This window comes from Panthera onca, chromosome D1, assembly GCF_046562875.1.
Source record: "Panthera onca isolate mPanOnc1 chromosome D1, mPanOnc1 haplotype 2, whole genome shotgun sequence".
NCBI classification, from domain to species: Eukaryota; Metazoa; Chordata; class Mammalia; order Carnivora; family Felidae; genus Panthera; species Panthera onca.
In genome coordinates, this window is record NC_138348.1 from 84,535,902 (window position 1) to 84,563,897 (window position 27,996).

General features: G+C 42.4%; 2 protein-coding genes across 5 annotated transcripts in view; one reads left to right on the top strand and one right to left on the bottom strand.

The window, feature by feature from the left end:
* Nucleotides 1-8,278, top strand: part of NCAPD3 (non-SMC condensin II complex subunit D3) — a 64,920-nt gene extending 56,642 nt beyond the window's left edge. For all 4 annotated transcript variants that reach the window (XM_078432963.2, XM_078432961.2, XM_078432962.2 and 1 more), the window contains 7 exons: nt 503-640; nt 1,350-1,516; nt 1,735-1,874; nt 3,280-3,357; nt 7,363-7,437; nt 7,515-7,575; nt 7,666-8,278. In XM_078432963.2, coding sequence (XP_078289089.1) covers nt 503-640; nt 1,350-1,516; nt 1,735-1,874; nt 3,280-3,357; nt 7,363-7,437; nt 7,515-7,575; nt 7,666-7,774 — 768 coding nt within the window. In that variant the 3' untranslated portion in view covers nt 7,775-8,278. The remainder of the gene's footprint in view (nt 1-502; nt 641-1,349; nt 1,517-1,734; nt 1,875-3,279; nt 3,358-7,362; nt 7,438-7,514; nt 7,576-7,665) is intronic.
* Nucleotides 8,279-9,668: 1,390 nt separating this feature from the next.
* The window catches only part of JAM3 (junctional adhesion molecule 3), an 84,314-nt gene continuing 65,986 nt past the window's right edge, over nt 9,669-27,996 (bottom strand). Inside the window, exons 2-9 of the mRNA XM_060605283.3 lie at nt 20,755-20,820; nt 20,112-20,225; nt 15,874-16,026; nt 15,191-15,393; nt 14,095-14,194; nt 12,217-12,346; nt 12,065-12,119; nt 9,669-11,776 (exon numbers count right to left, since the gene is read on the bottom strand). Of these exons, the coding sequence (XP_060461266.3) occupies nt 11,741-11,776; nt 12,065-12,119; nt 12,217-12,346; nt 14,095-14,194; nt 15,191-15,393; nt 15,874-16,026; nt 20,112-20,225; nt 20,755-20,820 (857 nt within the window). The 3' untranslated portion in view covers nt 9,669-11,740. The remainder of the gene's footprint in view (nt 11,777-12,064; nt 12,120-12,216; nt 12,347-14,094; nt 14,195-15,190; nt 15,394-15,873; nt 16,027-20,111; nt 20,226-20,754; nt 20,821-27,996) is intronic.

A 27,996-nucleotide genomic window follows, 5' to 3' on the forward strand; every position in this document is an offset into this window, starting at 1 on the left:
CTTGCTTCAATTTCTAAGGGGCCTGACACTACAAGACCCTTTAAACTAGATCCTTGACTTAGAGCCAAGCCCAACCACCTAGATATGTCACCATCCCCACCCCAGCCTTCAAGAATGGAAAGGCGGTAGCTTATTGGTGGCAGTTCTGTGCCTCTGTTGTAAGTTCTGCTTTAGGCAAAGATTGTGTGATTCCTTGTCCTTTGTCCTTCATCAGGAACCTGGGAAATTTCCTATTAATTGGCAGATAGGCAGGAAGCTCCGTAAGAGATCAGAACTAATAGTTAATGTCTCATGTTGAGCTCATTGGCTTGTGTGGTAAATACATGCATGGTTGGCATTTCCTGGGAAAACACCATTATGTTACTTAACTTGTTGGTTGATGTACTAGAAATAGTTCAGCAACACATGTCTTCCTGTTCGTGTTAATATTTGTCAGGTCAGGTTGGAGAGCTTATTTATTTAAGAAAACTTACTATAAGTGTGCCTCTGGGATCTGTTTTAGGAGGTGATGCAGGATTACCGCGATGAAATCAAGGACTTCTTTGCATTAGACAAGCAGCTGGCGTCGGAGCTCGAGTACGACATGAAGAAGTACAACGAACAGCTAGCCCAGGAGCAGGAGCTGGCGAGACTGGCAGACGTGAGTGGGGCGGCTTACAGGGCCGGCAGGTGCACAGAGAGCAGGTGCGGGGTGGCCCACCTTCACAGTCTTCCCTCTGCCACCAGCTTTCCCAGTGCTTCTCGAAACCCACACACAAGTTGAGGCTGGTGTGAGTGAGACCTTCGGGACTGCTGTGTGTTCCTTTGCCACGTGTGCCATGCAGATCATTCGATCAGGGAGGCTTCCCTTCCCTCATGGCCGGATCACATGAACTTGTCTGGAAAGTCATAGTAATACTTGGGGGAAGTACGTGAATACCCAGAAAGCAAGCTGGTAGTCGAGTTATTTAATCTGATTATAGTGATCACAGCTAACCAGATCCCCCTAGGTGTCTCCATTCACTTATGGTCCTGCTTCCTGTGTGCCCCTGTTTCGGACAGAATGTCACTTGGGGTATTTCTAGGTGAGCTGCTGTTCATTTTCAGACATAGTGTGCTCACTTCTCTGAGAAATCCAGACATATCTGCTGCATTAAAAAATGATTAGGACAAACTAACTTAATCTTTTTTCTCTTTAACACCACATCTGCCATGACTGTTTCTGGAGAGAACGTTCTGTGTGCCCATGGCTGACATGGTTTTAAAATAAATTACTTATGGACTTACTCAGGGCATGTAAAGTTTCTATTTAAAAATAAATAAATAAAAGTGTCAGTAGATAAATAGTCTTTCTTTATCTTCCCTGACAGGTTGCTCCGAGTTTCGAAGGAATGCCAGCTCTGGCTGGCCAAGAAGGTGCTGCTGTGCCCGCTGCTGCAAGCCAGCCCTCAACACCCAGGGCGATTGCTGGCCAGGCACCGCCTCTGCCTTCTTCCCTAGAGACAGGGCTGTTGAAGACACTTATGCCCAAAGGCAGGTATGGAGCCGGTGTGTCAGTAACAGGGACCCCTGCCTCACACCACCTTCTCCGTGGCATCTGTATCTTCCCCACTGGGCGTTTTCACCCACACCCTCCAGGCTCCTCGCACTCAAATCTGAAATGGGTGTGGATGAGGGCACAATCAAGAGGCAGAGGGCAGTCACTCCAGTGTTTTCAGCCTCCTCTGCATGCCTGTGGCCTGTTTTCCTCTGCAGGCGCATGTCCCTGAGCACCATCGCAATCCTGAATTCTGTCAAGAAGGCTGTGGAGTCCAACAGCAGTCACCGGAGTCGGAGTACAGGAGGGTTGTCATTCCCTTTGAGTTCTCAAAGCCTGGACAAAATGTGCCATCGTGGTAAGTCCCAAGTCCCAGGGTGGCTCCAGGGGCTGGTAGATGTGTGGGGTTTTGTATCGCAGACACAGTGAACACACAGATGAAAAGACAGAACAGGTCTCCCTTTCTTTGCTTTCAAAATGATTTCTGTTTTCTTATCTTCAAAAAAAATTTTTTTTAATGTTTATTTATTTTTGAGACAGAGACAGAGTGCGAGTAGGGGAGGGGCAGAGAGAGAGGGAGACACAGAGAACCAAAGCACATTCCAGGCTCTGAGTTGTCAGCACAGAGACTAACACGGGGCTTGAACCCATGAACCGCGAGATCATGACCTGAGCCGAAGTTGGATGCCTAACCTACTGAGCCAACCAGGCGCCCCTCTGTTTTCTTATCTTTAAAACAAACAACTTTGGGGATTTGGGATTCTAGGTAATAAAACAGTGCATATTTATAAGAGATTTGGAAAAGAGTGAAAGTGAAAACTCACCTGTAGCAGTAAGGTGTTAATTCTTCCAGTCTTTTTATTCCTCACACACACATGCCTTTGGCCTTATTTATAAAATTGTGATCTTAGGGGCACCTGGGTGGCTCAGTCGGTTAAGCATCTGACTCTTGGTTTTGGCTCAGGTCATGATCTCATGGTTTCATGAGTTCGAGCCCCATGTTGGGCTCTGTGCTGACATTGATGAGCCTGGAGCCTGCTTCAGATTCTGTGTCTCCCTCTCTCTCTGCCCTTCCCCCACTTGCACTGTCTCCATCTCTCTCAATAAACTTAAGAAAAAAAATTTAAGTTGTGATCTTAGTGTGCATTTCTGGTTTGTAATCCACTTCTCTGCACATACTGACAACAACAGTGAACATTTTTCCATGAACTTTTCTTTCTATCTTTTCTCCCAGTGGCTTTGTAGTTTTCTATCTTGCGGAAGTACTGGAACCTATTTACTATTACCCTATTCTTGGGAATATAGGTGTTTTTCAATTTTTTGAAGTAAGTAATGTCACAGTGAACATCCTTGTATATATGTAATCTTTAGGATTTAATTCCCAGCACTCAGAGGCCATGAACATTTTTAAAGCCCCAGACTGCCCTCTGTCATTCACTCCACATTGTACATTGGTGGGAGCAAAGGTACACCAGTGTCCCTTTTGCTTCTTAGAAACACTGGTTTTCCAATTTTCCCTCTTCTTTGCCGAGCTTTGTAGACCAAAACTGGTTATGGTTTCATTTTCCTAGTGGAGATGGACATTGTTTCTCAGGTTTATCATTTTTGGTATCTTTCTGAATTACCTCATTAGAAGAACACCTTATTTGGGATAATAACTTCATCAGATATTTTGCTAATATTTTTCCTGATTTGGTTGTTTTGCCCTTTGATATTGTGTTCGGGTGTTTTGGGAGAGATAAAACTTTACTGTTTTATCCTAGCAACTTCCTACAGCCTGGAGCAGGAGTCCAGCGGAGCTGTTGACCATGTAACGAAACGAGCGATCAGCACCCCTGAGAGTAAGTTCTCACGTGAATAAGCCAGCTCCTGCTGAGTATCTCCTGTGGTCACAGTGTGTCTGCTGGAGCTGCAGTAGGACTCCTTCTGTTGTGAGACACATCTTTTACTAGATAAGGGTGCTCCTGATGGTCAACCACATTGTAGTGCATTGTCAGCGTCTCGTGATAATTGCAGTAACTCCATAGACTGAGCACTAGCTGAATGTCAAGCGCTCTTCTAAATGCTTTTATACATATGAACTCAGTGCAACTCCCAACCACCTGGTGAGGTTCCTCATTTGACAGACAGGGAAGCTGAGGCACAGCTTCCCTGGACAGTGCCCCTCTTGCATATTCCTGCCGGCCTCAGGCAGCCCTGCTGGGTGGCAGTCACATGTGGGCCCTGGCAGGCGCTGTGTATGTCACGGAGATCAGCTGTGGAGCCAGCCAAGCCTTCGGGTTCAGTGGCCTGTTGAGGACCCACTGCCAGCTATGTGGAGAGCCTGTCTTACCCCGTTGGGTGGTTTTCCTAATCTTGTTATTTCCTTTTATTTCAAAGTAGAAGTGAGAGGACTTTGTCCCACTGCCTTGCTTTATAGTCCGCAGTCTAGTGCAGCATGCAAGGCCCTGCCAGGCGTGTCTCGGTGCCCTTCATGCCTTCTCGCTTGCCACCTCCTCTGTCCTCTGCACATCAGCCCTGGCAGTGGTGTCTGGGTCCTGCACGCACTCCCTCTTTCCTGACAGGAGGGTGTTTACGCGCATGTCCTCACCTTCAGCCTCCCCTTCCCCAGTAGCCACTGCCTCACCCTCCAGCAAAAAGCCTCCTGGACTCTACAGGTGAGATGAGACGCCCCCTGCCGGCGCTCTGACCACCTCAGTAGTGCTCACCTTGCCTCTACATAGAGCAGACCCTTGGACAATGCAGGTTTAAGCTGCACGGGTCCATGTACGTGCAGATTGTTTATAGTGCAGTGCAGTAAACGTATCTTCCATGTGATTCTGTTAACATTTTCTGTTCTCCAGCGTGCCTTATTATGAGTACAGTATGTGACACGTGTAACATACAAAATATGTGTTAATCCTCTGTTGATGCTCTCAGTAAGGCTTCCCTCTGGTCAACAGTAGGCTATTGGTAGTTAAGTTTTGGGGGAGTCAGAAATTATGCATGGATTTTCAACTATGGAGAGGGTGGTGGCAGCCCCCCCCACCCACGTTGTTGTTCGGGGACAGCTGCCCTCCTTCATTTGTCCTTATGGTTATACAAGCTGTCCTGTGCAGCTTACTCACTGGGCTGCCACTGTGCCTGCAACATGGTAGGAGTGAGAGAGATGTTAAGTGCCAGGTTGAATGGCGATGGTTTTCTGCCTGCAGTCCCTGTGTCCTACAGCCTCTCTGCCCTGGCATTGCTGCTCTTGGGGCATGACTGCTGGATGAGCACATGTGTTCTTCTCTTTGGTAATGGAGCAGCCCAGGAGCAGGCGTTCAGTCAGTTTGAGTTGATTGAGCACATAATGTGTTCTGGCTACTTGCCTGGAGGGTCTAGGACCTGAGGTGCTGTGATCTAACTAGTTAGTGGGTTACAGAGCTTCCATCCAGGTCCTCCTTTTACAGGAGATGAACGGACCAGCAGAACTCACACCCCACCCGTCCTCTGATGACAACTGAATCAGGACTGCTTTTGTCATTAAAAGCAGTAATTTGGGGGTCCTGTTTATGGAACAGATATAATGTTATATATGTGAAAAATTCAACCTCTTTGAAACAGACAAGTTTTCTGTATATTGTTTGTTCTTGGTTCAGAGGCACTGAGTACTTCTATTTTGGCATTAGGAACCATATGCCCCAGAAATGGGGAGTGCCTCTCGTTTTAGTTCCACTCATCCCCACGAGCCTCTCATTTCAGTGCTTGGTTGGTTTCCTAGCAGCCTGAGCTCCTCAGCAGCAAAGCCTGGCTTGTTGCATTAAATCTGCTTGGATTTGTGTGCATGGAGCCGTCTCAGGTGTCCCCAGGTCGACAGAGCACTTTTTCTTTATCTAGTCTCTTGAATGTAAAATTTCTGGCCATCCTTATTCTTAACCAGGAAGGAATACGTGAGGAGGATCTCCCATTAGTTCTCCTTCCTGGGAATTATTAGATCATGTAAAAACACTCAGTTCTGTCTGTTCTGTGATTTATAAATACAAATTCTGTTGACAACTCTTAGGTGGGGTTACTCTCAGGAAGTGGCCTCCACTCTACGGAAGCAGGAGGAAAAATGGTGTTCAGCATGAGCAAAGTGGCTTTGCTAAATGGAAATGAGTCATTTTCAGAGCTAGATCTTAAGTGGAAATCTATTCGGGGTTCAGCAAGTCCCTCTTACTGCTGTCACTCGGGCAGCAAAGATGCTCCTGCCTTTGATTCTAAGCGCTTATGATGTATACAGGGAATCTGAGGGCCACCAAACCGCTGCCTGTTGCCTGGATGTGCTCAGGTTTCCAAACTGGAAACAGAATGTGCACATAAGGAAAGGGAGTTTGAACTGCAGCACGAGAAGAGGCCTCCCAGAAACAGGAATGAGCACAACTGAGCTGAGTGGCACCATGATGAAAATATAGATCTCTTATCAGTTAACATAGCTTAAGTAGTTCACAGACACATAGCACTGCACATGCACTGGTAGACTTTAAAACAGACTAGAAAGATCTAATTGGTGTTCTAAGAAGGTTACAGTGTGGGGGGAGAAAGCTTATGTCGCAATTGGTTTTGTGGGAGGTACGCAGCCTCTGACAGGATAGCCAACGGCCAGCCAGCTGTTGAGCCTGTGCTGTGTATCCCCGACAAGTGTGATGGTACAGGACACAGAGGAGGGAGCAAGTCCCTGGGAGAGGTGTCACCACCCAGGTCTCAAGTGACTGGCATTGTCAGCAGGATGAGTTCCAGGCAGCAGGGACTGCACGTGCAGACTGGAGCCAGGAAGAGAACAGTGATAATCGGACACGGTGGCCCACAGTGTGGGAATATAGCAAGTGGGTTGGTAAGGGTGGCTTGGGGCTGACTCACACAGAGGTTGTTATGTCCAGCTTACACAGAGGCTAGATTTGAGGCCTCCTCTAGAACACTGAGCCATCAGGATGCATAAGCAGAGCAGCCACCTCACCAGATCTTTAAACTTTAGTGACATAGGGGATAACTGCTAATAAATTACATAATTGTTAGCCTTTCTTCAGCACTGACCTTGTGCCAAGTACTGTGTTAAGAACTTAACATAAATAATCTCATTTCATCCCGACAACCCTGAGGCAGGTACATCTGTATCCCATTTTGGAGATAAAGAAACTTGAGGTTTTTAGAGTAATTTCACACAGCTAGTAAGACCCAGAGCCAGAATTCCGATCAAGTCTGATTCAAGTCTGTTCCCACACTCTGCTCCCTGCCTCCCACGGGGGGAACTGGAGGAAGGGGAGGCCATGGTGGAGACCACTGTGCTAAGTTGGAGTGGAAGAGGAGATAGGAGGAAGGTGGACGTGACCTGTTACTAGCTTTCCCACCTGGCATTCCCAGCTTGGACAGACCATCAATAGGAAAGAGATTCAGAAGGTGTGCTGAGGAGCAGGGGTAATGAGTTGGCTAAGCGTCTTCAGGGAGTGTAGTGTGGGAGTAGGAAACGCAGGACTCCGGAGGGAGGTCAGAGCTGGGTGAAGTTACTGGTGTGTTGGCAGTAACAGGAGACATGGGGTGGGCGAGGTGCCAGAGGCCGTGAACAGTGGGTACACAGGGGTCAGCAAAGCTGTCTGAGGAGGGAGTGGTCCAAGGAGGAGAGAGCCAGGGGACCACAGATGGGAAGAATATCAGGAAGACGAAGTCTCATCCTGCAAAAAGTCTAATTGAGGCCTTATATGGCCCCTGGATTTAGATTTGACAGCACTTGGGGCCTGATGCAAATAAGAGTAAGACTGTAGCAGAAGCTCCAGGGCTTTGCTCCGGTGACTTTATGTATATTTCCTACTGGCTTTTCATTAATGGTGCTGCTTTTCCCCTTTATCCAGGGACCATCAATGATGTCACATTTGGAGCAGGAGTCAGCTACATAGTCACACCACGGACGCCTTCTTCAATCAAAGGCAAGTTCCCTTCTTGTCAGATATATTAGCTGTTTTTGAGAGTAGGAAATCTGAATTTGTGTCTGACTCCCTTTCAGAGAAAATTGAAACCCAGTGTCAAGGAAATGACATTTTATGTTTATCACTTCCTGATAAACCGTAAGTTTACCAAGAGTTCCTTTTGAGGTAAATGTTTTTGTCAGTGTTTTATCTTTCGTTCCAGAGTAATTGTCTCTTTCCTTTCCCTAGGGCCCCGCAGCCTCAGCAGTGGAACGTGAAGTCCCCAGCCAGAAATAAAGATAACCCGGCCCCCAGCAGGAGGTCACTCCGAAAGACCCCACTGAAAACAGCCAACTGAAACCATGTGTTTGGGAGTGTCTGGGAGGCAAGAGCTCTAAGGACATGGTGTGTCCTGTCTGTGCAGAGTCCGCTTCCCTCACCCCCAGGGAGAGGGCAGCTTTTAGTGTGCGATACCAGAGACGTTCCTGTGATTCCAGCCCGTAACTGTTCACCTGTGTGGGCTGACGAACCTTTTACATTTCTCTTTATGAATATATGAAATATGAAAAAAGTTGTAAAATATTAGAGAAATGTCTTAGCTATTTAAAATATTCTAACTTTACTCCATTTGAAAGTATCAAGTTCATTCTGGTAAACTGTATTCTGGTCCTTAAGGAACACAACTTAACAGATGAGTTTTCTATTATATAAATCAGGCCTCTGTTATCTGTTTGGAATTCCCTACATAGTTTCCTGTATCTAATGATGAAAGTTTGACTGTAATTATTTTTTTATTCTTATTTATAAATTAGAAGTTTTTAAAGTGTACAGCTTTCTAAAATGGAATAATAAAGGTTAAACAAATACAGCCTTCTATGTTCAAAAGAATATTTCTATTTTTAGCACAGGGTTTTTACTGGTAGTCATTTTAATTTACATGAAATGTTTAATAATAAAACCCTCCCAGCCTGGAGAACTGTGAGAAATAAATGTCTGTTAAAAAAAAAAAAAAAAAAAAAAAAAGAATAAAACCCAACTTTCCTTGTAGGGGGAAAAAAAAAAGCCTTTGTCAGTAATGTTCAGTTCCTGTCCCTTTGTCTGCCTCCTAACAGCACACATCCTTCTTAGTGTGTGAATGTAGGCCTGCTCGTGAAAGTCCCCCCTTGGGTCCTGACCTGCGTGCACTAATGCTGGCTTGTCTTAAGCTCCACAAAGACTGCTCCCACGAGGGGGAATGGCTTTGGCGTCTTCTTCTGATGCCACTGGGTAACCTTAAAACATGTCCATTCATGTTTTGTCCAAGAGTGACCGGGAAGAAATTCAGTTCACTTTTTAATCCCAGGACTACAGAAGCAAAAGTGCAGGGTTACTGTGTTGCTATTTTTTTAAATAAATGTGGTAATTGGATCTGAAAGGTAGAATGTCATTGTGCTCTACCCCTCAGCTCTCCCATATATGAACAGTGACACACATGGACATTGTCATTGGCAGAGGAAGTCACAGAGCAGTGTTCTTGAGTAAAGACTTATCTCCAGATCAGGTAGACGGTACTTGATGGCAGTCTCTCTTTAAACCTGGGACTATACCATCTTAAATGTATTTGCCTAACAAAATGCTAGGAAAAAGAGGTAAACCCAAGGTAAGAGCATATAAGAAAGAGAAATAATGAGGCAGGGTTTTTTGGGTTTTTTTTTAAAGCTTTTATAAATGAGGTTTAACAAATACCAACTTCTAGGTGTGTTAGTACAAGTCTCTATGTACAGCAACAGCCACACCAAAGGCCACAACAGCCTTGTAGAGGCTTCGAGTTTTCAGTCGCATTCACGTTTTAAAAACACATGAATGTTCCTTTTCGGCTTACATTTTTACGTTAGGCAACTACTTCCCAGACTCCATACTCGCTTCTGTCAGACCCAGTTCACATGGCACTAGGATAGGAGGTTTTAGGGTCATAAGAAGGGAGGCGATAAGGCTGCCCTATCACTATGACAACCAAGATGGCAGTCAAAGTGTTGCTTCCCAGAGAACGGGGACACTATCCCTTTCCACCAAATAGGGGTGAAGATGAAGGGACAGTCTTAAGTCTAAGCATTCAAGACCCAAATGGAAAAGAAGATGGGTACCATTAAGCAATTATGAAGAGTTGCCCACCGCTTCTGCCAAACACCCCATGGTAAAGTATTCACATAACTTATAAAAGAAAAGTCAACATAAGTCTCAAGTATTCAATTAAAAAAAAAAAAAACCCAAAGTAGAAAAAATTAAGACACTGAAGTTTAATACCAAGATGACTACATCTTTCCACACAAAAACCATCCTTTAAGCACACAGTGGAACTGGGGGGTGCTCCTCTGAGCAGCTCCTTCTTCAAACCTCTTCACATTGTGAGTTTAACACAGCAACATATCTGAGGCGAAGAACATCTGCTCTTGAAGAACAAAGGCTTTATAACGATGTTTCTAATGTCCCACACACAGTGAGCTGCAGTGGCTTGGGTAGAAAAAGACTTTAAAATCAAAATCAGAAAATGGCCTTGATTCAGGCATTTCACTTTTCTCACCATCAGGCTTTCTGCCCTGGCTGCACTACCCAACCGGCTTCAAAAGGCTGGCCTCTCTGCCGCCACATAATGGTTTATTGTGAAGCAAGACGCAACCTGCGGTGTCTGTGCTTTCTTCATGGCAAAGAGCAATAGTGGAATTCATTTTCTTAAAAAACATTATTGTAGTTGATTTCAGAACTGCCTTTGGCCCTGGACAGTCTTAGGAACTACACAAATAAGTAAAATGAATTTTAAAACCAAACAGCAGCCGCTGCTTTGTTTTCATGAGCCATCCACAACCAAATAGAGCTCTGTCACAGGGGACCCAAAGGTTGGGATGACACATGGAGGACACCTACCCTTCCTGAAGTGTACACCTTAGAACTGTCCAACACAGTAAAGCTAACATAGAGCCACTGTCTGAGCATTAAAGATGGCAGTGCGCATGCTGGCCAGCCTTCATGTTAGTAGCCAGTATTTAGAGTGGGGCACAAGACTCAAGTCCAGGGATTGGCTGACATTTCACATGTATGTCTAAGCAGTTCTGGGTGGTCTTTGGGCACAGGTAGTTTGAGTGAAGAGGCCATTCAAAGCTAACCTTAGAGCTTCTTATGTCTTTAGGAGAGATGCAAACAGATACTAACATTATTCAACTGGAATTTTTTCTTTTAAGGTTTCCTAAGTAACAATGATCTGATGTATAGCCAACATTAAGTTCTCTTGTGAAAAATGCTGATACTTATGTGGAAAAAAGGAATGTTCCAATAAGCCTCCTTGAGAGGATTTCTTGGGTCAAAATACTCTTTAATCATTGATATCTTCCAATTTAACACTAGTAGTTTGGAACTCCTACCTTAAGTTGAAATTTTTAAAAAAATAGGTTATTTAACACTGTACTGACAACATATTTACAGTTTAAATAGAAATTTTCTTTTCAATAACCAAAATACATCTTTAGCAAAAATTTAGAATGTAAAATTTTATAAAATACCCATAGAAAAGCAGAACATGATTTTAGTACCATTTCAGATTTCACCTAAAATGAAGGTTTTCTTTAAATACTGAACATCCCACACATCCACCCCACCCCCCAAAGGGCAAGCAGGGTTCCTACAGGTGAGAAGATCCCTTCTTCCAACAAACAATATATCTTCCTGATCTGAGCTGTTTTAATAAAATTCCAAAGAGATTTTCCAAGATGGACACTAAAATACTGATCAATAGAACCTTTAAGAACAATGAGTACAGTGCTGACTGTGGGCCACTATGAAACAAGGTCATTGCATAAAATGCCACTTTTCTGGACTGACTGGTTCAAACTCCAGCTGCAAGGTTTCACGGTGGGTCATGCTCTCAAGTCCTGCAGTACTGGTGCTATGTGGCTGCCCTGCGGCCCCTCTCATGGGGCTCACCCTAGCTGATGTCAGTGAGTGGCAAATACACTGCCTTCAGAGGCCCATGGTGCCCAGCCCAGCTTCTGTGAGCAAGAGCCTCACAGTGACCCTAACACTCAGGTGGGAACAAGGCCAGAAATAGACTGGGAATCAGCCTCAGTGAAATAGAATTTTTTTCCTTATGATGACTGGGCCCAGCTGGAGGAAACTTCTTTTATTTATGTGGCTTGTTAAAAAGTAAGAAAGGAGTAGCAGTCAACTTTGGCCAAATAAAAAGCTTTTGCGCAAGTGTGTAGCTCTGTCCAAGTGCACTTGGCCCCGGGCTGTTCTTGATAGGAGTTTCTGGTGGAGGTATTTGCGTGTGCTCCCTCAGCCACACCGTCAGATCTCAGATCACAAATGATGACTTGTGTCTGAAGTCGCCCTGCAAGGCCAGCACAGGGTTAGACAAGGCTATCCTCTACCAACCAAGGGGCCCGAGGAGGACAGGAAGAAGAACAGAGGAAGTCAGGTCTAATCACGGTTTTCCTGAAGAAGAAACTTAAGGCAAAACAAATCAAATGAAACCATTCTTCAAAAGTAACATCTACTAGAGCCTGAGAACTATGATGGCAGAGTGTATAAAATATTATATTGGGAGAGTTTCCAAGAAGGAATGTCATTTTCCTTCTTGAAGACCCCCCTTTCTAGGTTCTGAAAGTCCTTTCCTTACCTCTTCCTCTGTCCTGACATAGTTAACTCCATCTGACTTCCCCGGACTCTTGTAACTGAAATACGAGAGAGAGGACTTCAGTGACTACTGATTTTTCATAGGATGCCAACTTAAACTTTGGTTTTGTCACTTAAGACAGAAGACAGGCTCACCTTTCACCATTCTGCTTATTATTGATGAAGTAACCCCGTCTGTATGCACAGCAGATGCCTACTGTTATCAGGGCCAGTACAGCAAGCACCACCAGGATCCCCCCAATAATGCCACCAATGTTCAGGTCATCTGGAGAAAGATGGATGGAGGGAAGAGAGAATACACACTATCTGGTCTTATAAAAGCCCCTGACCCCGCTGTGCCTCCCTCCTTTATCCTTCCACATCGCCGCCCTGCCCCCTCATGCCCACCCCAGCCAGCAGAGTGAGAGCACTTAAAACTCTTTCTAGCCCATTAACAAATAGGACCCCATACTCCTGATCTCACTTGTAAAACTACTGAGACCTCCACAGTTGAAATGCTATTATACTTAATCCTGTATTAAAAGGGGCTTAGCGTTGTAAAAAAGGCTTTAAAATCCTTGGGGTGCCTGGGTGGCTCAGTCGGTTAAGCGTCCGACTTTGGCTCAGGTCATGATCTCATGGTTTGTGGGTTCAAGCCCCGCATTGGGCTCTGTGCTGACAGCTCAGAGCCTGGAGCCTGCTTTGTGTGTCTCCCTCTTTCTCTGCCCGTCCTGCTTGTGCTCTGTCTCTAAAAAATAAATAAATGTAAAAATTTTTTTAAAAATTAAAAAAAAATCCTCTGGTTAAATCCCTGAAAATATTATTAATGGAGGAAATGGTTTCACTATAAAGACAGAATAAGGTGCCAGGAATCTCAAAGAAGAAAAAGTTCCTAATTTCCAGGGATTCCCTTTGCTGTGGATTATTTGGGGGAAGAGAACTAGTTTCACACAGTACTTAAAGGTAAAAATATGAGGCAGGAACGTGACCTTTCACCAGCAGCTGCCTGGCCTCATATCTATAAGCCCTCTTAGAGGAAACCCCTTGATCCCCTCCTCTTCCCATTTCTATATACAGGGCAAAGATACTCAGTCCCTGTCAGCTGGGGCACTGGGGGTGTTTCCTTCATGCAAATAAAAATGCAATGGAAAACATAATGGAAAACAACTTGGAAGTTGTTAAAATTCTCCTTTATCTCAGTGCAGTGATTTCAAATGTGAGTGTGCATTTAAAAATTGAAATTCTGACTCTAAAACATCCAATTCCCAACCTCTATCATTAGAGATTCAATAGGTTTGGGGCAAAGCCCAGGAATCTTCCTCCTGCCCTGGAGCAGTTTCCCAAATTTGACAGATGACAAGAATCACCTGGAATGTTTTACACACAGACATTTCCACAGACACTCCCCTGGGGACTGAGTCCATATGCCTGGGGTGAGGCCTTGGAATCTGTATGTGCAAGTGCACTCAAATGATTCTCATGATCAGGCAAGTCTGGAAAACACTGCTCTGGGGTCAGTTATACCCAGGAAGGAAGGAGGTGTGCCCCATCCTGCCCCCAACACCACCCCTTCAGAACCAGTACCCTAGAGACAGCATCATCACAGAATAGGGTAGAGTTACTGGGGCTAAAACTCTGGGTTTCAGCTTATAAAAAAATGGTTATAACTGGATAAACTGATGGAGACCTTACACAATGTTATGTTTTGATAATCCTATCAATAACCAAAGAAATGGAGTTTATTTGAAAAGTGACATGATTAGCTACGTTCCCAACACCAGAAGACTCCTGAAGGTCTATTTTGAGGAGTTAAACATATTGCAAGTACCCACTTCTTAGTCATTTAGCTGTTATTCAGAACTCTCTCATCTTTCCTTTCAATGTCCCCTAATGGGTTTTGGTGAATCCAGTCATCTCCAGAAGAAAGCTGACCTATGGCACAATAGTTGTCTAAACTGATGGCCTAATATTAAATTAAAAATGTTCTATCCACTTGCCAGTCTTCAGATGAAATATTTTCAAAAAATAACTCACAGACTTCCATCATCTGCTCCTCACATCTGGCTGAGCCTGCATCATTGGAAGCAATGCAGTAATACTGCCCAGAGTCTTCCTTGTGAACAGCACTGAAAACCTGTTTCCGGAAATCACAAGTAAACCACGAGACTAATCAACAGGGTGCACCTCTGGAGACAGAAGAGAAGATACTGCCATGCTTCTCCCCCACCAAGCTGCTAAGTTCAGAACATAGTAAAATGTCTATTTGCTCTTAGTTTCCTTTTGGTTTCCTGGTCAGTGTCCAGGTTCTTCCCCGATAATTTTTTCCCAAGTCTTGCCCAAGAGCTCCTGAACAATGAGATCCCATTAGGTTTCTGGAGACATCAAAGCCTAATAACATTCAGAATGCAATGTGAGCTTTACTTTTATTCAGGGAAAGGGACTCTCTGATAATGACTGTTTCTCAGGCAACACTTGGGCAATACAAATACAGAGGATCCTAGTATAACCTGCTTGTGGCTACATTAGATACACCACAGATGAGGAGATGTAGCTGTGGTAAAAGCTCGGTGAGATGCTGCTGAGGGCAATTCTGTCTTCTGCACATGACCAATCTTACTTCGTCTCTCCCCCCACCCACTTCCCACCACCACCACTAGGTCATTTTGAAGAAAATTCTAGACACATTTTATCCATAAATACTTCAGTATGCATCTCTGAAAGACAAGAGCTTCTTAACATTGTAACAATACCATGATCGTACCTAAAGCAACTAACAATTCCTTAATCAAATATCCAGCCAGTAATCCAATTTCCCTGATTGTCTCATGATTTTTATAATTGGTTATTCATATCAGGACCCTAACATCATCCACCCATTACATTTGTTTACTATCCCTTCATAATCACATAATCACACTTTATTCTCCAGGTTTCCCTTTATTTTATCCCCTTAGAACTTGTTTATAGAAAGAAGGGGAGGTTCATTTTTCCCACAGAATCTCCAACATTATGGGTTTTTAGCTCCTGTGTTATAAAGCTCATCGTCTCTCTCAATAAGTGCTCTTTCCACAATAGGAATCCCTTCCCCAATAAAGACGTTTCTATCCTCACCTCTGAGAAGAGATCTTACCAGAGTGCCTGTTTCAGAGTTTAAGAGAAAAGAGGAGTTTCGAAATCTGGGATTGGCTCTGGAATCTGTGGGCAGCGGCACGTCATTGCGATACCAGCTGTAGTGAGGCCGGGGGAAGCCCTCACTCTCCTGGCACTGCAGCGTGGCTGTCTTGCCCACGGGTACAGCCTTTGGTACTCTGCACACAGGAGGTACCGGCTTCACTGTGGGAGAAACACAGGTTGGGGTTTAAAATCAGCAACATGGCTTCTTATCAAAGCCCACAATAAATCTCCAAAACCAGGAAAACCAGCCAGGAGATTCCTGCACCACTGCCATCCCCACATCCTGCCTGCAGGCTCTGATCTGCCACTGCATCTGCCTCACAGCTCACCCCCCACATATAGTCCCACAAAGCATTTTTAATGCCTCCATCTCCCTGAGGAGCACCTCCTACAGCTGGTGGAGGGGAGTGGCAGGAGTTCCACTTCCCTTCTCACCTTCCACCCTGACTCAGTCCAAGCTCTGCAAGTCCTGCAATAACCCCTGGGATGTAGCTCTAGAAAGAAAGAAAGAAAGAAAGAAAGAAAGAGCTGATCTTTATTCTTTTTTCCCCTTCCCCAATCCTTTTTTTTTTTTTTTTAATAGACAGACTCATGAGGCCTGAAAGGGAGAACATGTTTTAACTTCATGTGAGTTACTACCTTGCACAGTTAACTCAATGACAATCTCATCAATTTCTTTGCGGTCATTTCGAGCAACCACTTCACAGCGATAAAGGGCTGAGTCTGTCCGGGTTACATTCCAGATCCTTAAAGACGTTTTACCCAATAATTCTGCACGACCTGCCAAATCTCCTATAGAAAAGAGGAAACAGAACACACACAAAAAACTGTTTAAAAACATTTTGGGGGTAGCATGGGTGGCTCAGTCAGTTAAGCATCTGACTCTTGATTTTGGCTCAGGTCAGGATCTCATGGTTGGCAGTTCGAGCCCCATGTCCGGCTCTGTGCTGACAGTGTGGAGCCTGCTTGGATTCTCTCTCTCCCTCTCTCTCCACCCCTCCCCCACTTGCTCTCAATCTCTCAATATAAATAAAAAGATAAAAACTTTAAAAAATAAAAATAAAAAGTAAGAACATCTTTGCCACTTAAAGAAGGTGGCTTCTGGAGCCAGCATTTAATGCCTCAATTAGGAGATTTCAGACTGGATTTTGTTTCTGCTCCTCTACAACAGAGATGAACTGAGGACACTGAGCAGCAAAATAGTACCTGGTGTGTAAGAGGACTCATTACATGTGTCTTTGTTGTTAAAGCAGGGACCTCATTTCCTCTTCATCATTCCCAGCCAGGATTCCCCATTTAAAGAGAAAAAAATCAAACAAACAACATTAAAAAACAACCAGTATTCATAAATGGTGGTGGGATAACTGGATATCCACATGCCAGAGAATGAGATTGGACCCCTACCTCACACCATACACAACAAAGACCTTTCTGTAAGAGTTAACAGTATGACTCTTAGGAAAAAAACATCGACATAAATCATCATGACCTGGGATTAAGCAATGATTTCTTAGAAATGGTACCAAAACCATAAGGATAAAAAAAGTTACATTGGCCTTCACTGGACTTTCATAAAAAATTTAAACACTTCTGTGCTTCAAAGGACACATGCAAATTTTGAAAAGACAACCCACTGAATTGGAGAAAGTATTTACAAATCATGAATCTGACAAAGGGCTAGTATCCAGAATATATAAAGAATTTGCAACTCAAAAATAATTAGACAAATAACCTAGTTAAAAATGGACGAAGGATTTGAGTAGACATTTCTCCAAAGAAAATATACAAATGTCCACTAAGAACATGAAAAGATGCTCGAAATCATTAGTCACCACAATGAGATACCACTTCACGCCCACATAGGGCAGAACTGAAAAGATGAACAATTACAAGTGTTAGTGAGGATGTGGGGAAATAGACTGCTAAAGGGATGTAAAATGGTGTAGCCACTTTGGAATAGAGTTTGCCAAGTTCTTAAAAACAACAACGACAACAACAACTATACATGCAACTACCATATTACCTAGCAATTATACTTTTGGTCATTTATCTTCCCCAAATGAAAACCTATATTTACACAAAAACCATTATGTCTACATGAATACCCACAGCAGCATTATTGATAATAGCCAAAAACTGGAAACAACCCAAATGTACATCAATGATAAATGGATTTTAAAAAGTAGCCTACTTACAATGGAATATTCTTCCATATAAAAAGGAATGCAGTAGTGACACATGCTACAATGTGGATGAACCTTGAAAACAATATGCTAAGTCAAGAAGTCACAAAGGACCACACACTGTAAGACTCCATTTCTATGAAGTGTCCACAACAGGCAAATCCACAGAGACAAAGGAGATTACTGGCTGCCAGGAGGAGGGGATAAAGGGGAGGGGAGTAACTGCTAATAAACATGTAGTTTCTCTGGAGGCTGGTGAAGGTGTTCTGGAATTTGATGGTGGTGAGAGATATATATCTTTGTTGAATATACTAACAACTACTGAAGTATACACTTTAAAAGTATGAGTTTTATACTGTACAAATTGTATCTTAATTTTTAAAACATTTAAAGCACAAAAAGATGGTAACTCTTTCAAAGAAGCATGAAGAACCTAAAGAATGACAAATAAGGGAAGGAGTTAGGAGGAAAATGACACAAACATAGAAACTAATTATTACTAAACCTGCTGAATGGTGGCAAGAACAGGAAGGATTTACCATAATATAATAAAAACAGCAAAATGCTTATTGCAAAGGATGAACATTCCAAAGGTATTTTCTTATAGGAAGGTTTGTTATTCAGCAGCCCTCAGTAGAGGATTAGAATTTCAACAATTTAAGAAATTAGTAAATAAAAATCTATCAAAGATATGGGTGTGTGTGTGTGTGTGTGTGTGTGTGTGTGTGTGTGTGTGTGTATTATTGAGAATATTATTCAACCATAAAAAAGAATGAGATTTTGCCATTTGTGACAACATGGATGGGACTACAGGGTATTATGCTAAGTGAAGTGAGGTCAGACAGAGAAAGACAAGTACCATATGATTTCACTTACATGTGGAATCTAAAAAACAAAACAATAGAAAAAAACCAAACAGATTAATAAATACAGAGAACAAACTGGTGGTTGCTGGAGGGGAAGAGGGTGAGGTGAAGGGAATTAAGAGGCACAAAATTCCAGTTATAAAATAAGTAAGTCACAGAGATAAAAAGTACAACATAGGGAATATCATCAGTGATATTGTAGTCATGTACAGCGACTACACTTTTTGCAGTGAGCCTGAGTCAGGTACAGATTTGTCTAATCACTAGGCTGTATATTTGAACCTAATAGAACACTGTATTTCACCCATACTTCAATAATAAAATTTTTAAAGATCTATCAGGATGTTTTTAGCACAGACCTGAACTGAGGCAAGAGGAGAGACCAAGCAGATTCAAGTTTTCCTCCAGCCTTCATATTTTGTGTGTAAATACCTTCCCCCTCCCTCTGGCTAAGAGTGTTTAATTCCCAGAAACAGAAGTGCTTTAAGAAAATTCCTACTTGGTTTTTCTGATGATCACCAGTGCGTGTACAGGGTTTATCAGCAGCAGCCTAAGTTGCCAGAGAAAATGGACTTGTTTTCTGGGAAAAATATTTCCATCTCTTCAAAATTAAGAGGTGGGGGAGACACTGGTGAGGGAAAAAATGATATTTAAAAGCCTATCACTCCTGATGATATTGGGGACCCAAAGCAGGAAGACTGAGATTAGGCTGTTTCCACAAAATCTCCATTCTCCTCTGAAGCCTCAACTAGCAGGTTCTCTGACAACTCCGAAGCCAGCCTTTAGAAGTTGCTGCATTTGTCCCTCATGTCTACCATGTCCCTCCTGTCAGAGTGAAGGGAAGGTCCCATGGTATTCATCTGTAATTCCTCCTTCTCCCTCCCTTGCCACAGCCAGCCCTTAGCAACCCCTCCTCATCTCTCTCTACACTGCCTTGACCTTAGCTCAGGCCATTAGCAACTCCCTTCTGCAATATGCAAAAAATTCAGAATTAGCACTTCTGCTCTGAGTTTCCCTCTCCAATCTCTTCTCTACAAGGCAGGCAAGTCAGTCTTCCTGAAGTGTAAATGAAATCATGACACTTTCCTCCTAAAAATCTTTATGGACCCTCATTCTTGCCTGGCCCTGGCATGCCTTCCCAGCTGTGGAGAATCCCTCCTCTCTCCCCTCCCTAAGTCCCAGCTATGGTGGAGAACTTGCAGTTTCCCTGAGCCAAGCTGCTTTTTGCTTCCACATCTTTATATACAACACTCTTTCTTGCCCAACACCTTTATCCACCCCTCTTCACCAGCCCCTCACTGGTTACCCAGCTTCATCACCTTGTCTAGATGTCACTTCTGGGAAGCCTTCCCCACCACCCACCCTGCCCCTACTTCATGCAACCCGAGAACACCCTATGCTGACCTCTGTTCTAGCAAACGCTTTCTCAACATGGGAAGTGTGGCACATAGTAGGTGCTCAGTAAATACTTGTCTCCCTGCTGCTCCACGTGATCTTTCTGATTAACTCATGCAGCTTGTATCACAAATGTCATGGATTGTGATAAGAGGATGGCCTAACAAAATGTTCACTCTGATACTCCAACAGGATGGGCAGACAGACTTAAATCCTCACTAAAGAGGTGATACTTGTTAAAGCTGGATGACAGGGATGGGGAGGTTCAATACACTATTCTCATTACTTTTCTATGTTTGAGTTTTCTATAAGTGAAACAAACAAAAAAAGAAACCAATCCTTGCTACAGATGCAGGACCAGTCAGAGGAAAGTCTCTGGCCACAAGTACATGCCTGGACCTTGTGGACAAAGGAAGGGATTAGAGGGCCATACCCTGGATTCTGTTGTCAAAAAAAACATATGCAGTTCGGTCATCTTGAATTTTCTTCCATTCAATCCTGGGGTCATTTGTCTGTGAATCCGTAATGATACAAGAGAGTTCCACACCTAATGAGCAGAAGAAGAAGAAGAAGAAGAAGAAGAAGAAAAGAACTCTCAGAGGATGTGAAACAATTTTACAATCATTTGTGTACCCAGACCCTGCAAGTTATCACAAATTTTAGAGACGTCTTTCATGCAGGTTACAAATCTACCTATCTCCAGGATCCAAGTGACCTTAACAAAAGATAAATTTTAGCCAGAAAAATAATACATATGATTAGCAAGGACTTTTACTAAATAGAATACACATTCCCCCTTAATACTCTGCTTATATACATGAAAATTCTTTGTGGTATACGTATAAAGCCAGAGCAGAAATCGGATTTTAGCCCATGTAAAAGCTGCAGAGTTCCCTGTTGGCCTGCTGAAGCAGTGTTGTACTGACCCACCTGTACACCAAATGCACTGCCAAGGGGCCACCCACCTGAACATCTCTGGCACTACAGTGTGTGTGTTTGTCCTCAGTTGGTTGTAAGACTACCAAGTGTCCGTTAGATGGCGCCTATTCTCCTAGTGGTCTCTCCCTTGTACTTACTTTCAAATTCTTGTACCACTGGGGTTCGGTTGCTGGATTTGAGATTCACAGCCCCAATCAAGCAACCTGAAGGAAAAAAAATAAAGTAAAATCAGAGACGACATAACTCTAAAATAGCAGAGAACTCTCCAACTGAGCTCAGATTTTTCCCTTCTAAATAGGCTACAATCACTTACCACAGAGGATAGAAAAATATTATATTCCAAAACAAAATCTCTTAGATAGAGCAAGTTGCTTTCTTTCTCAGTCTGACCTCACTGGAATGAACTGAGAGAAGAGTCCTAAGAATTCATTTTCTTTCTTAGTTCCAGAACAAAATGGCCTTGGGGCTTTAAAGACTCTTCCTTTAAGAATTTTCTTTTTGCTCAGAGTCATTATTAATCCTGTCAACATCCTTCATCCAGACCCACCCGGGTCTTCTTGTCACTCCTGCCTCCTGCAACTCTCCTCCACTCTAAGGCTTCCTACCCGGCAACAGCACTCTTGGTGGATTTGATATGGCACAGACTCACGGCCAGGTGCTCTCCCCTTCAGGATGGCACGACACTCTCTGGTATGGCCCAACCAGCTAAGAGACCACCGTGCAATATTAACCATGCAACCCAGTGATTCCCATCCATTAAAAAGTTTTCACTAGTTTTTAGTAAAATGAGAAAAATAATAAAGTAATTTTCATGAAGCTAAGTTGAATGAAGCCACTGATGAAATCAGGATATACCAACTGCGTGGTAATCCCTTTCAAACTAGCTTTGACTCTCTATGTGTTTCAACAAACATTAAAATTAGTTTATTGTGGGGCGCCTGGGTGGCTCAGTCAGTTAAACGTCCGACATCAGCTCAGGTCACGATCTCGTGGTCCGTGAGTTCGAGCCCCGCGTCGGGCTCTGGGCTGATGGCTCAGAGCCTGGAGCCTGCTTCCGATTCTGTGTCTCCCTCTCTCTCTGTCCTTCCCCCATTCATGCTCTGTCTCTGTCTCAAAAATAAATAAACGTTAAAAAAAATTTTTTTTTTTAAAAAACTAGTTTATTGTGGTCTCAAAATGTCTTACTAATTTTCTTGGAGAAGATCAAGTAGTAGACTGACCACTCACAAAATGTCATTCTTCAGCTACCTGGCCTCTAGAAAAATATGCATTCCCCAAAGAAGGCCTTCATATATAAAACCCTCATTAATGGGGTGCCTAGCCGGTTCAGTCGGTGGAACATGCAACTCTTGATCTTGGGGTTGTAAGTTCAAAACCCCATGTTGAGTGTAGAGATTACTTAAAAATAAAATCTTTAAAAAAAAAATCCTCATTAAGGTCTCTGGTTCTTAGCTTACTTACTATCCCAGATAAAGAAAATGTGCAAAGATGTGTACTCTAAGCTGCTTTTTTTCTAACACCTTGAATCATTAGGTGGGATGAAGGTCACAACAATCTATTCTTTTCCCATTTTTAATCATATTTAATGGTTCAGTTTCATGCATAGTTCCAAGTATACATTTGATCCTTTCTTATTTAGTAAGACTTCATTAGTTATAGCAAAAGCCATTAAAAAAAAACTAAAAGGGATAAAAATCAGAAATATAATATGTACACCTGAGTTGCTATTAGTATCTAAAACGATGATTTCTATAAAAGGTTGTTGAACCAGGACAAGTAAAGATAATTTGATTTTGTTTTGGTTAGCCACGGGCTATTCCTTTTGGAAACCAGAAATATACCCTGTGTATCTGCAGCAATTTCTACATCTCCTTTAGTCTGAAAACTCCCAGTGACCCACTGATAAAGAGTAATAAATGATGCTCTGAATATCTACCAAGGACACACATGTTCCTTCTAAGGAAATGACCATAGACAGTTCTTTCAGTATGATCACCATAGTTTAGATGATGAGAAAATAAGACTCTGGTTACAAAGAACTATGACAAGTAATCAGCTTCCAACTGAGAGGCCATCTAAGGAGCCTTTGAGGTAACTCATGAGAGCTTTGTCCAACTGGATAATAAATAATTGGACAACCCAACTTGACCCTTTCCTGCTGAGAGAAATTAAGAATGAATTAGAGAGTGCATAGTCACCCAAGAAACTGAGTGGAAGTAGAGTGAAAGATTAACTATCAAAATGGTGGAAACACTACAGTTGGTAACAAATGAACTGGAAGACAAAGAGGTACCACTGAAGTTACTCTAGTGTCTGCAACAATGTCAAATTTTCATGAAGGCCAACTGAGACACATTCTTTACAATAAGCCTCTAGAGTGAAATAAGCCAATTTGTTTCTTACCACCTAAAAGAAGCTAAAGGAACATGCCCCAGATAATGGAAATAATCACCACTTTAATCCCTCTACTCTGCAGCAAAGAAGTGAGTGCTCTATACTCCTTAATAAAGGCTTGGTCTGACCCTCTACTGCCCAACGACCCTGGGTAAGTTTTCACAGACAGCTGCTTGTGCCAGTCCTGGATGTCCCAAGAAAATTCAACAACAGAGGACCGCTACAAGCAAGTGAAGTTCTAGCCCAAGTGATGATTCACGACAGCTGGGCCCAGGGTGTGAGGTGGTCCCACTGAGAGTCCTCCCTCAAAATTCTCCTTCCATTCTTAAACAAGTCTTAAATTTACAAGTATTCTATACCGCCTCATTTACCCATCCTCACTAACCCAGATCCCTACTTTAAAATACAGATGACCCTTGAACAACATGGGTTTGAACTGCACAGATCCATTTTTAGGTGGGTTTTTAAGAGTGGACAGCAAAAGCCACATAGGATTTATTGACAACTGCCCACCATAGTCTCCACAGAAGAATCGAAGAGACTGGCACAGAAGTTGCACCTGCTGCCCTCTGAGAACCCAGGCAGGGATGCCCACAGAGGCCATCTGCAGCCCCGGACCCCTGGTACTAGATAGGGCTGCAGGTCACCCCATGTGCCAACAGGGTGGTCCAGTGGAACGCCCAGGGCTGGCAGGCAGGAGGAACTGGGCTGGAGCGGAAGAACATGCCCAGAGGGCTCTGGGCTGCACTGGAGCTGCCGCTGGTCCCTCCTGGCCCAGCACTGATGCATCCTGGCAGCCTCCCAGAGGCCACAGCTGCTGCTAGCTATAGCCAGCCATATACTCCAGGCAGCTGGGGCAGCTATATGGCACCTCCAGGACACTCCCAGTGCCTGTGGGCTGCCCAGCCGCTGCCAATGCTGAGCAGAGACCACCAAGCTAAGGAACAGTGTCACCCCAGAGCCAGGCTCACTGCTGCCACCCTCTGTCCCAGCCCCTGCCAGCCCACTTATGGAAGATGTTTTAAATACACATACAGTACTGTAAGTGTACTTTATCTTATGGTTTTAACATTTTCTTTTCTCCAGCTTACTTTATTGTAATAATACAGCATATAATACAATCAACATAACAAAATTTGTGTTAAACGACTGTGTATGTTATAGGTAAGGCTTCTGTCAACAGTAGGCTATTAATAGTTAAGTTTTGGTGGAGTCAAAAGTTCTAGGATTTTCAACTGCAGGGGCGGGGCACCTCTTAGCCCCTTGTTCTTCAAGGGCTAACTGTATAGCAATACCGTGTGTAAAAGAACAGTGCTGTGAGGGCTGGAACAAACCCAACTCTTGAAGGTATCACAGTGACTCAGCTGGAACACTATCCCCACCTGAGGGTAAGACTCTGACAGAACCAGTAGAAATGGGGTCTGGAAGCCAGCCCTGAAGTTTAATTTTGCACATACCTAACTCCAGTACTAGCAGAATACCCACACAGTGATTGCATTACTTAAGACTGAACAAAGGGTTTTTTGAAAGGAGAAAAAGGGGGAAAGTCTGTGATAGCATCTATCACATGTTGTCCCTATTTATTTTCTTACCTATCTTGGCTTGTCTATCAGACTCTAAGCTTTTTAGGATAATCCATTGATTCAGCAATTTTTACTTAGCACCTATTGTGTGCCAGATCCTGGCCTAAACATTACCCATGATTACATGAATAAAGCAAATAAAAATCTATGTTCTCATGGAGCTCACACTCTAGTTTAAAGAACAAGTTTCAGGGGTGCCTGGGTGGCTCAGTCGGTTAAGCATCCGACTTCGGCTCAGGTCATGATCTCATAGTTTGTGAGTTCGAGCCCTGCGTCGGGCTCTGTGCTGACAGCTCAGAGCCTGGAGCCTGCTTCAGATTCTGTCTCCCTCTCTCTACCCCTCCCCTGCTTACACTCTCTCTCTCTTAAAAATAAAATAAACATTAAAAAAAATTTTAAAAGAACAAGTATCATGTTTCTTCATCTTTACATCTTCAATTCCATGACTGAATGATATTTAGTAGGTAACTGAAAAGTGTTTGCTGAATAAATCAAAGTGCATTTTTTGTATTCTATATTGTATTTCCTTGACTTGAGCTTTCCAAAGCATCATTTAGTTGAATTCCATTTTCTCACAGAGCTATAATGTGGGCACTCTCTTCTTCATCCTGCCTAGAAACATATTATTGAATCTTGGACTTAGAAAGGATCTAAGATAGGTGTAGTTGTCTGTTTCTATTCAAAACCTCTTAACCAAATTTAAGACTCTCTTCTAGAGGCAGGTATGGTAAGTCTCAAATATATTATGGTTTCAGTATGTGGTCATTAAAATTCAGTATAACTTTTACCCACATTTTCCCATTGGTCATATCTTACATAATTCCCCACAATATCAAAACCAAAAACTGACATGTGTAGAATAAATGTGTATGGTTCTATGTCACTTTATCACATGTGAAGATTCCTATAAACACCACTGCAATTAAGATACAGCACTATTCCATCATCACAAAGATCTCCCTCATGCTACCCTTTTCGATCACATCTACTCCCAACACCATCTGTTACCCCTAGCAACCACTAATCTGGTTCTATCTCCATAATTCTGTCATTTAGAGATATATAATATATATAAATGGAAATATATCATAGATGATCTTTTGAGATTGACTTTTTTTCATTCAGCATAATGCCCTTTTGAATCCAACTTGGGTACAATGATAGTTCATTTCTTTCCATTGCTCAGTAGTATTCCATGGTATGGAATACTAAATACCACTGTTTAACCACTCATCTGTTATAAGATACCTAGGTGGTTTCCACTTTGGGGCTATTGCAAATAAAACTACTGTGAATATATGTATACAGCTTTTTCTATAAACACGTTTCCTTTTCTCTGGAATAAATACCCAAGAGTACAAGTGCTCCACTGTATGTTGCTGCATGGTCAGTTTTTTTAAGAAACTGACAAACTGTTGCACTCCCCCTACTTTCCTTTCTGATTTTAGTAATTCAAACCTTCTTTTTTCCTTAGTCAATCTAATTAAACTTTGCCAATTCTGTTTAGCTCTTCAAAGAAGATACTTTTATTTTCATTTATTTTCTATTGTTTTTCTAATTTTCTTTTTTATTAATTTCTGCTCTAATCTTTATAATTTCCTATGTTCTGCTAGTTTGGGGTTTAGTTTATTCTCCTTTTCCCAGTTCCTTAAGGTGTAACATTGTTATTGATTTTATACCTTTATTTTTTGAAATCTGAAGTATTCTAGCCTTTAGTACTTCTTTCTCTGAATCCCATAAATTTGGGTATGTTTTCATTTATCTCAAGGTTTGCTTTGTAACTTCTTTGATCCACTGGTTAAGGTGTGTTAATTTCCATGTATTTGTGAATTTCCTAGTTTCTTTCAGTTACTTCTTTCTAGTTTCATTCCATTGTGATTAGAAAAGATACTTCATATGTTTTTTTTTAATTAATACTTTTTTGGCTTAACATATGGTCAATCCTAGAGAATATTCCACGTGCACTTGTGACAAATGTGTATTCTGCTGTTATTGAGTGCAGTGCTCTGTATATGTCCATTAGGTCCCATTGGTTCATAACGTTGTTCAAGTCCTAAATTTCCTTATTGATCTTCTATCTTGTCTATCCATTACTGAAAGTGGACACTGAAATTTCCAATTATTATTGTAAAAATATTTCTCCCTCAATCCTGTCAATTTTTGCTTCATATATTATGAGGCTCAGACGTCTGATGTACACATTTGTAATTATTATATCTTCTTGATCAACTTATCTTTTTACCAATATAAACTGGCATTCTTTGTCTCTCGTAACAGTTTTTGACTTAAATTCTATTTTATCTTTTGGTTACTATTTGCACAGAATATCTTTTCCCATCCTTTTAGCCCATTTGTGTTTAGATCTAAAGTGAATGTCTTATACACAGCATGTAGCTAGATCACTTATTTAGCCTTTCTGCCAATCTATGCCTTTGATAGAGAGTTTAATCCACTTACATTTAAAAAATTTTTTTTAATGTTTATTTATTTTTGAGACAGAGAGAGACAGCATGAACAAGGGAGGGTCAGAGAGAGAGGGAGACACAGAATCCGAAGCAGGCTCCAGGCTCTGAGCTGTCAGCACAGAGCCCGATCCAGGGCTCGAACTCACAGACTGTGAGATCATGACCTGAGCCGAATTCGGAGGCTCAGCCGACTGAGCCACCCAGGAGCCCCTTAATCCACTTACATTTAAAGTAATAATGAACTTATTTCTATTTTGCTACTTGCTTTCTGTATGTATCATTTTTTGCCTCTCATTTTCTCCATTACTGTTTTCTTTAGTGTTTTCTGGGGAGTGACACATTTTGACTGCCTTCTCATTTTCTTTAGTGTAAACTCTGTAGATATCTTCTTTGTAGTTATCATAAGGTTTATCGTAACATTCTAAAATTATAACAAATTTGAGTTGATACCAACCTAATTTCAATTATACACAAAAACTCTATTCTGTCCTTTCCTTTATATTATTGACACAAATCACATCTTTACATGCTGTGTGCCTTATATATAACATATATTTGTAATTACTTTTATGCATTTATCTTTTAAATTCTGTAGAAAATAAAAAGTGCACTGACAAACCAAAATTATGGTAATACTAGCTTTTTTTTAATATGAAATTTATTGTCAAATTGGTTTCCATACAACACCCAGTGCTCCTCCCAACAGGTGCCCTCCTCAATGCCCATCACCCACCCTCCCCTCCCTCCCACTCCCCATCAACCCTCAGTTTATTCTCAGTTTTTAAGAGTCTCTTATGGTTTGGCTCCCTCTCTCTTTTTTTTTTCCTTCCCCTCCCCCATGGTCTTCTGTTAAGTTTCTCAGGATCTACATAAGAGTGAAAACATATGGTATCTGTCTTTCTCTGTATGACTGATTTCACTTAGTATAACACTCTCC